The sequence below is a fragment of the Oryzias melastigma genome, linkage group LG18 (assembly GCF_002922805.2).
Source record: "Oryzias melastigma strain HK-1 linkage group LG18, ASM292280v2, whole genome shotgun sequence".
Classification (NCBI taxonomy): Eukaryota; Metazoa; Chordata; class Actinopteri; order Beloniformes; family Adrianichthyidae; genus Oryzias; species Oryzias melastigma.
In genome coordinates, this window is record NC_050529.1 from 16,805,117 (window position 1) to 16,814,020 (window position 8,904).

The 8,904-nt window shown below is 36.2% G+C and overlaps 2 protein-coding genes across 3 annotated transcripts; both read left to right on the forward strand.

Moving 5' to 3' along the window:
• On the forward strand, positions 1 to 693 carry LOC112155962 (uncharacterized protein DDB_G0290301; the record flags this gene model as incomplete). Its single annotated transcript, XM_024288054.2, is given in 1 exon segment — positions 1 to 693. A coding segment is annotated over 1 exon segment (593 nt), but the record flags the coding sequence as incomplete, so codon positions are not given.
• A 1,308-nt stretch (positions 694 to 2,001) lies between these two features.
• Positions 2,002 to 8,850, forward strand: LOC112156294 (ubiquitin carboxyl-terminal hydrolase 47-like). Of its 2 annotated transcripts, XM_036216616.1 has the most exons (12): positions 2,002 to 2,083; positions 2,157 to 2,240; positions 2,334 to 2,436; positions 2,516 to 2,622; positions 2,848 to 2,921; positions 2,996 to 3,118; positions 4,696 to 4,791; positions 5,052 to 5,180; positions 5,259 to 5,384; positions 5,471 to 5,508; positions 5,586 to 5,620; positions 5,710 to 8,850. In XM_036216616.1, the coding sequence occupies exons 2-12, from the start codon at positions 2,210 to 2,212 to the stop codon at positions 6,519 to 6,521; spliced, it is 1,674 nt and encodes a 557-aa protein (XP_036072509.1). In that variant the 5' UTR covers positions 2,002 to 2,083; positions 2,157 to 2,209; the 3' UTR covers positions 6,522 to 8,850. The 2 variants fall into 2 exon arrangements, with proteins under 2 accessions (XP_036072509.1, XP_036072508.1); XM_036216615.1 differs by having other exon boundaries at positions 5,052 to 5,384.
• The last annotated feature ends 54 nt before the right edge of the window (positions 8,851 to 8,904 follow it).

Consider the following 8,904-nt stretch of genomic DNA (forward strand, 5'->3'; position numbering starts at 1 on the left):
CGCAGATGAAAAGAATGTAGCAAAGAGCCCAAAAAAATCTAAACGGAGGAAACGACCTCCAGCAAGAGACAATGATATTGAATCTTCTTCTCAGAAAGTTATGAAGACAGAGACAAACCCTGACCATAAACAAATAGTTTGTGATAAAAACGCTGAAAAAGAGAAACCAAATCAGGACATGGAGTGCCAAAAAACGTCTAGTTCTCCTGCAGAGCAGATGGAACAAAACAAAAAAGGAGGTGAAGACCAGAAACGAACCAAAAGAAAGTCAACAGATCATCATAGTGAAGGAGAAGTGGATCAGAACATGAAACAAATGACTAAAAAGAATCCAAACGCCGGTGGAGAGAACCTGCAGCCAAAAGAAACACAGGTAACCGATGAAAACGAGGAGAAAGAAAAGAGGAGAGAAGATGATCACAAAGAAGGAAGTGATGAATCCACTAATAAAGCCTGCACACATACCCACAGCTGTGAGGTAAGAGCCAGTCATGAGGAGGCCACACCTGAGGAGCAGTGCAGGGGAGACTCACAGGGAGTGGATGAGAAGAGTGAGGAGGAACCGAGACCAGAGGAGACGACGACAGAAAGGAGCAAAGGAACGGATGGAGGGAGTGATGGAGACGTCAGATCAGATCAGATCAGTACAAGAGAAGATCCAGATAAACTAAATGATGTTTGTTCAGACAGAGCAGAAGAAGAAGATGCATTCAAGACTGAAGATGAAGCTCCAGCTTCTATCCACGAGTCTTCAGATGTGGACATTTTAACTGCTGATTTGGACAAATTGAGTCTGGACTCTCCAGAACCTCAGGGACAAAGTATCAATGATCTCAGAGGAGAACAACAAAATATCCCAGAAGCTCAGAGCTCTGATCAGAGGAGCGATGGGACTTTAACAAAAACAGAAGCTCTGGACTCAGGGAGAGGGGAGGGAACAAGGAAAAAAGGCAAAAAGGGAAAAAATAAATTCAAAAAAAGTTCATCCTCAAAGTGGTCTTGTGTGGTCACACATCTTTAAGTGAAGATGAGTTCAGTTTTTCATATCATTATGACCCACAAATCGTGTGATCCAACATGTTTAGGCTTCTGCATGTTGTCATTTGAGATGTTTGGTGGTAATATGTTTTGAACTGACTGTGTGAAATCTGTGTTTGTTAATCAGGTTTTAATGATGCTGCATTAATAAACTGATGCATTATTCTCTGATTGATCCTTTGTAATAAATATCAATAATAATACCAAAGGTTTCCATATGTTTTTGTGCACAAACTGACCTTGAAGACCATAAATTATAAAGGAAAAGAGAAAGCTCAATGTTGGAATGTTTTATCTTATCTGCATGTTCTCTGATATCTTTCTGTGAACTTTTCTTTCATTTTTTCACCAGTTCATTCATTTGCATCACACTCAATACTCACAGAACATAATATAGTGTATTTCAATATTTTACATTTTTAGAGGTTTTAGAAAGAAATACAGAAAAAAACACCTGATGTCCACATTTTGGGTTATATTATCACAGTTTGTTAGCCTCAATTCTATATGAAACCAATGAAAATTGACTTTTGGTTTCCTGAGAAATAGAAAGTGAAGTCAACAAACTGACCTTACTGAGGCTGGAAGTCCCTTAACTTTCAATCAGAAACCATCAGCACTTACAGGAAATCATACTGTAACCAGAAAATAAACAGCACACACCCACATGTACATGAACACACTTCCACACAAATGAAACTGATCACCTTTAGCCTCACACGGTGATAAAGTCTAACATGAAGAAATAAAGTCAAAGTTCTGATCATTTGGTTTGTATTTTAGGCTTTTATTTATTATTAGCTTTAAATAATTAAACTAAACCTCCTGTGTGTTTACCATCACGAGAATTACTTAAATGATGTCAAATGAAACTGGAAAAGCGTTTCAAGTGGAGCACCGTGAATGTTTGTGAGTCTGTGAACGCACCACCAGAAGGGCGTGTCATAAAACAGAACAGAAACTATTCCGTTCAGTGTTTTTCAGACATTTAACTTTATGGTCTTTTAACTGCTCAGCTTTCAATGTTTTCCTCATTCATTTCCAGGTAAGTTATAATATTTCCTAAACTTCTTTGCGACTTTGTTTTCATTCATTATTATTTTTCTGTGCATTAACAGTCTTTAGAAAGTATCTGCGGGAGAAAAAAAACTGCTATTTAAAATAAACTAAAATGTCTTCATCAAAAAACCAACAGTATACAGGTAAGAATAAGGCGGCGAGGAGTTTATTTTTTTCTTTGCGACATCTTTTCGTGACTTTAAAAGCCGCATTTCTGTTTGCGCTCGTGCCTGAAGGTGTCCCGTACAAAGGGCTTCTGAACCAGGGGTCGACCTGCTACCTGAACAGCGTCCTGCAGGTGCTCTTCATGACACCAGACTTCAGAGAAGCCCTCCAGAGGTTTGTTGCGCACGCGCAGAAACGATCTGTCCATAACCCATCAGAACTGTTTCTCATGTTGTGTTCACGGTCCTCACAGAAGCCCCCCCGGATCACTAGATAGTCATCTGAAGGAGCTTTTTGATGAATTGAAGAATTATGACTGCAATACTTATAAAATCACAAAGGCGCTGGGAATCACTGATGGTAAAATTAATCACGTTAATTCATAGTTTTACATTTTCAAACAATGAAAAAGTGAAAGACTAAATATAAATTTAAGTTATATTGTTGAGTTAATGTAATTTTAACCTGTATAGTCATTTTGTCATAATGAAAATCAATTAATTTACCTGAAATTAAGCTAAATATACTGGAAAACGTCATATAACCATTTAAATTAAATGTTGTTAATGTTTTTATCCTCTGAAGTGCATGTTCAGGCTGATGCTGCTGAATGCTTTGAGAACATATTGAGGAATATAACCAATCCTGAAGCGTCTCAGGTATGATCTTCACATTAAATGTGAGACAGAATAGAGGAGGAAAAGTTGGTAAGCTTTGTCTTCTGTCGTTGCAGATATTTCAGGGTGTGCTGAGAGTCAAGAACAAATGCTCCAAATGTGACACTGAGACATGTGATGATAATCCATGCTGGAGTCTCCCTCTGGAACTGGTGGATTCAGAGGCGGAGTACAGAGTTGTGAGGAATCTTTTTTTCTGCATAATATTCTCAATAATATTTAGGTTTGATCTTGTAGCATTTCATTTAATAGACCCAAATGTATTTTAGCTGACACTTCTGTTGAGCACAGAGAGTTGAATCTCTCCAATTCCTAGTTATCTTATGTACATACATACAGTGGGGACATAAAAGTATTTCTGAGTCACTGATTCTTCAGGTTTTCTCACTTAAAAAGATGAGAGAGATAATTCATGTTCATTATAGAGATGCTGAATGTGAGAAAACAGGAAATCACAGTAAAGGGCACAGTGGTATAGTGGTTAGGACTTTCATCTCTCAGCTGAGACCTTTCTGTGTGGAGTTTCTCCTTTTTCATGTGTGGGTTTATCCTGGCAATCCAGTTTCCTTCCACAGTCTAAAAATATGCTTAATATGTTAATTAGTGACTCTAAATTGTCTCTTAGTGTGCATGTGAGTATGTGGTCCTGCTGTGTTTATGGTGGACCCTCCCCTAATAGAAGCTGGGTTGGCTTCAGCAAAGGAAAAAAAAAATCAAATGATTTTTAATGAATTTATTTATACAATGGTGCAGAAAATAAATAGTCAGTAAATAAACATCAACACTTGACTGGTTGGCGATTTGATTGGCTCATTTGAGTCTTGTGCAGGTCTACAGTCTTGTAGACCTCTGGTGTCCTTCGACAGCTCTTTGGTCTTGGTCATTGTTACGTCCTGCTGCTGGACCTTTTTCCATCCACTCCTTCAGGTGTGGCTGATGTGCCTTAATTGGCACCTGCTGGCTATTTAAGATGGAGGAGGCCACACCAAGGCAGGGAGGGAGCAGAGCATAAGGCTGAGGAGCTGGCTGGGTTTTAGTTGGTGTGGTGCTGGTTTGTTTTGGTCTCTTTTGCCCTTTTTTGTCCTCAGCAGTCTTAGACTGCTAGGTTTTGTTGTTTTAGTTTGGGGTTAGACCTTGGTAGTCTTAGTTTGCTGGCTTTGTTTATTTGTTTTTTTCTTTGGTAGTTTAGGTTTGGTTTTCTCTTAACAGCAGCCCTTAGCAGGGAGGTACTGACTAACCACAGATCCCATTTCTACACATATTGACAATTTCATGTTTAACACAACAACTGTTAGCTGCTATGTAAATGATCATGTGACTCATAAACACATGTAGTTTTCAACATAACAGTGAGACATTACTGAAAAACTTTGAAATTCCAATGAACCACTTGTTCTGTGTTAATATTTCAAAAAACATATCAATTAAGGAATGAGATAATTGATGAAGCGCCCTGATTGGCCAGAGAATGGGTGAGTTATGTCTTATAGAGAAAACCTTAAAAAGAAAAAATCCAATACTGCAAATTAAATAGTTTTTTCACAGCACCAATGAAGAACATTACAGATTTCCATCATCTTGTTAGGCAGGAAAATCTTCAGAATCAGTGATGGACAGTTACCTTCACCGTTTATGTGAATGGTGGTAGAAGACTTTTCTAAATCACGTCTTTTCAAAGAAAAGTTCTAGTGACATTCACAGACAACTGAACACTGTGTGTCTTTAGTTCATGTTATAACAGTAATGCATGTCACAGGAGGACGGCATCACTCAATACTTCCATCCGTCAGAGGTCAGCGGTCCGGACCAGCTGTTCTGTGAGGACTGTGATGCCAAAACTGATTCAACAGTTGTAAGTTTCTATTATTTTTATATTTGATTTTGTTGTTTTATTTATTTTTATTTATTTTTTTAGATTTGTTGTATTTGTGGTCTTTTGGGTTATTTTTTTTTAATCTACGAATGTTATCTTATTATCAAAGCTATATATATATATATATATATATATATATATACTATATATATTTTATCTTGTCAAACGTTTTTAAATAAAAATGCTACAAATAGATCAAAAAGAAAATAATGGTTCCATTATTTTTTGTTTTCAATCAGAAACTTGAACTGAAACAACATCCTGAAGTTCTGATGCTGCTGCTGAAGAGGTTTAAGTTTGATTACTATTATATGCATTATTACAAAGTGGAGCACAGAGTGGAGCTTCCTCTTATTCTAGAGATTCAGGTAAGATGCACAATCTGTTATGTTCACTATTTTGTTCTGTGTGTTGACCATTTAAATCTTTGTATGTTTTGTTTCCAGAACCAGACATATGAGCTGTATGCATTTGTGGAACATCATGGTTATTTAAAATATGGAAATTACACTGCAAATATCAAGTCCCCCGAGGATATGGAATGGTATCACTTTAATGATGATAGAGTTAATGTACGTATTGTTCAGTGTTTTTATCTACAAATTATGTTTTACACAGAAACTTTATTTATAGCAAAGATTTCTACATTGTTTTGCAGCTTTACTATCAGTTCTTCCAACTGGATAAAATTGAGACGTAAGTTTCCATGTCTTTATTTCACTCCACATAATCCCTAACTATAATAATGATGTATATCATGTTGATCCCACTAGATCCCGCAGTGCTTATCTGCTGTTCTACAGGAAAAGTGAGATCACAAACATGCTCCATTGGTATTTTTCTGAATGTGATATATTCTTAAATGTCTTTTTTTTCTGTCTTGTCGGTAAACTTCAGTTTCTGCAGAGGAAGCGTTGATTGAAGAAAGTAAAAAGGAGTGCACACCTGAATCCACTGAAACACTCAGAGGTGAAACAAATGAACCAAAAGAATGTAATGAGGAGACTGTAGACAGTCAGAGGAGCCATGAGATAGTACAGAGCTGTGACAGTGAAGAAAGACAAGAAACAGAGGAGAGTCTTCAGAAGAAGATAACTAGTGTGGAGAAAGAAGAAGAGTTGAAAGATCAGATGATGAAGAGTTTGAGGAAAGAAGAAGAAAACTTTAGAGAACAGAAGATGATGAATTTGAGGAAAGAAGAAGAAAACTTGAAAGATCAGATGAGGATGAATTTGAGGAAAGACGAAGAAAACTTGAAAGATCAGATGAGGATGAATTTGAAGAAAGAAGAAGAAAACTTTAGAGATCAGATGAGGATGAATTTGAGGAAAGAAGAAGATCAGATTAGGATGAATTTGAAGAAAGAAGAAGAAAACTTTAGAGATCAGATGAGGATGAATTTGAGGAAAGAAGAGGGAAACTTGAAAGATCAGATGAGGATGAATTTGAAGAAAGAAGAAGAAAACTTTAGAGATCAGACGAGGATGAATTTGAGGAAAGAAGAAGATCAGATGAGGATGAATTTGAGGAAAGAAGAAGATCAGATGAGGATGAATTTGAGGAAAGAAGAGGGAAACTTGAAAGATCAGATTAGGATGAATTTGAGGAAAGAAGAAGAAAACTTGAAAGATCAGATGAGGATGAATTTGAGGAAAGAAGAAGAAAACTTGAAAGATCAGATGAGGATGAATTTGAGTCAGTTAGATTAGAAAATCAAATTTCTGGAAAAAAATGTGATTTTTTAGCAAAGAGAACACCACATGAAGAGATAGTGTATGTAGTACCCAAAAGAAAATATAGCAGAGAATCTGGAGATGATCAACAACACAAACACAACGACGAATAAATGTCTGAAAGAAATGGTCAAAACAAACCAACTTTAAATCGTCCTGAGAGTTCTTCTGATGAGAAAAAGGAAAGAACCAACAGATCTAATGTGGAAAAAAGAGAAGAGTCAGAGAGTTCCTGTAACCGAGAAGATCACCAAACTGAGCTCTCCAAGAAGATCCTTCAGTAGGATGCAACATGTGAATTTAACAGTGCTTCTCAACATTATAATTTCAAACAATGTAGCCCAGAGATGACACCTGAACACAGAGATCCATCAACCTATGATCCAGTGAGCTGTTTGACAAACTCTGTAGAGAAATTGTCTTTAGCAGACAGGTAGGCACATGAGGGAAATCTCACAAACATGCACAAAAAGCCTGCTGAAAATGTCACTGCTCCCACAGACACTTTGGTTATTTCAAATCCTTTTGGTCCCTCAATGGAACCAATGAATCATATTTCTGCTCACCATGAGCCTGCTGGTTCACAGTCAGGTTCTGGAATCAGAACCAGAACACAGTTCAGGTCTGAAAGTCTGACGCGAGAAACTCAAGAGCTCACAGGTAGTTATAACTATATAGGCTCAGCTGATCCTAGAGCAATGGGGGGGGGGGCGTTTTTACCCCAAAACTCATCAGATGTGACCAACAACAGTTGAACATGAATATATTTTTGTTTCAGTCTAAACGTTTACTTTTACTTTGTTAGGTGTTCTTATTCAGAAAATCCCATCCTGTTGAGACAGAAGCAACACTTGAATTTAAAATAAGTTAATAAAAAGCAGTATTTATTTAAAATGATATCTTTCGAAAAACATTTTTGGACTTTTTTAAAAAAAGATTTCCTCTAAATACAAACAGACTATAACAAACAATATATTGCAACATAGTAGTATGGAGCAAAATTGGGCCCAAATATTTGAAACTGAAATAAAATATTTTGAAAAAAATATTCTGTCGAGGTCCTCCTCTTCCCAGTTCCCCCAAAACACACACTGCAGTTAGGAGTGATTAATGACTCCCTCTATCGGGCCGGACAAGCTCCATATGCAAAATGCTTACTGGTCCTACACAGTACCGCTGCGCTACTGGCGCCATGTATTTAACAGTGTTCTGTAGGCTTAAAAACGCCGACCCACCACATATCCATTTCAGCAAGCATAAGGACGTTTTCTACAACTGTATTTAACACAATAAAATGGCGCTTTGAACGGGATAGAACAGAGTTTTTGATGCGCAGTTTGTACGGAATAAAACTGGTTTTTACACCCTTCTTAGGACAACTTTAAACGATGATAGTACAGACTAAACCGCCATTTTCTGACCGTAATTATTACAGTTCAATGAGTCAGTGAACGCACCGAGACTGAAGTCGCCATGCATCGATTTTGATTGGTCCTTTGTGTTAGCCCTGCCCCAACGCGCCACGACAGGGCGCTTTGAAACTTTGAAACTTTGAGATTCAAAAACGAAATAAAAGATTTGAAACTGAAAAAAAGATTTGAAACTGAAAAAAAACGTTTTGAATTTGAAATTTTGAGTTTTTAAACCAATTTTTTTTTTGGCCAAACATTAATATTTTTACCAAATGTTTTATTTCGGTTTCAAATAATATTGGCCCAGATTTAGCTCCATATAATAGTGGTTGGATTGTACATGTTGACTTTGTCCCATTACCTTTAAAGCATTTAATCAAACTCCATTTGGTCAATCACTATATTTCATGGAATCATGAGTGTATTGTATATGTAAGTGTAAATAAGTCTGTTTGCATGTTATTATGGCAAGAAAATGGCATCATCCTATTGTCTTTATTTTCCAATCGGTTTATGGATTTATATCTTAAAAAGGTTTGATTTTTTTTTTCCTTTTTTTATTGCTTAAAAACAAAGAAAGTTTGTGTGAAGTATTACATAGTTGCTGACAATTTAAAAAATGTTTTAAAGTACTTTTCAGCTCAATAGTGTCACAACTTTAAAATCTTGTTCTGTTGATACAATCTTAACGCTTGTGTATCAATATGTGTAAATATTAAAACATTAAAAGTAACAATTTTTTCTGTTTTTTGACTTGTTTTATTTTGTTTTGTTTTGTTTTTGGTCAAGAATGTCTATTTTTTGTAATTTTCTGGAGAGTTTTTTTTATAATTCTCAAATTAAGTTTAAATACGTATTCCTTACCCAATCGTTTGAATGTTTTTATTTAGTTTTCTATCTTTAATTTTGTCTCTTTTTGAGAACATTTGAGGCTCTCATGCTATGTT

Excerpts from the sequence above, each read along its gene's own strand:
- LOC112156294 (XM_036216615.1), top strand. The coding sequence starts at position 2,210 with ATGTCTTCATCAAAAAACCAACAGTATACAG. Across the intron at positions 2,437-2,515 it reads TTCAGAGAAGCCCTCCAGAG|AAGCCCCCCCGGATCACTAG; the intron begins GTTTGTTGCGCA and ends CGGTCCTCACAG. Across the intron at positions 4,792-5,051 it reads CCAAAACTGATTCAACAGTT|AAACTTGAACTGAAACAACA; the intron begins GTAAGTTTCTAT and ends GTTTTCAATCAG.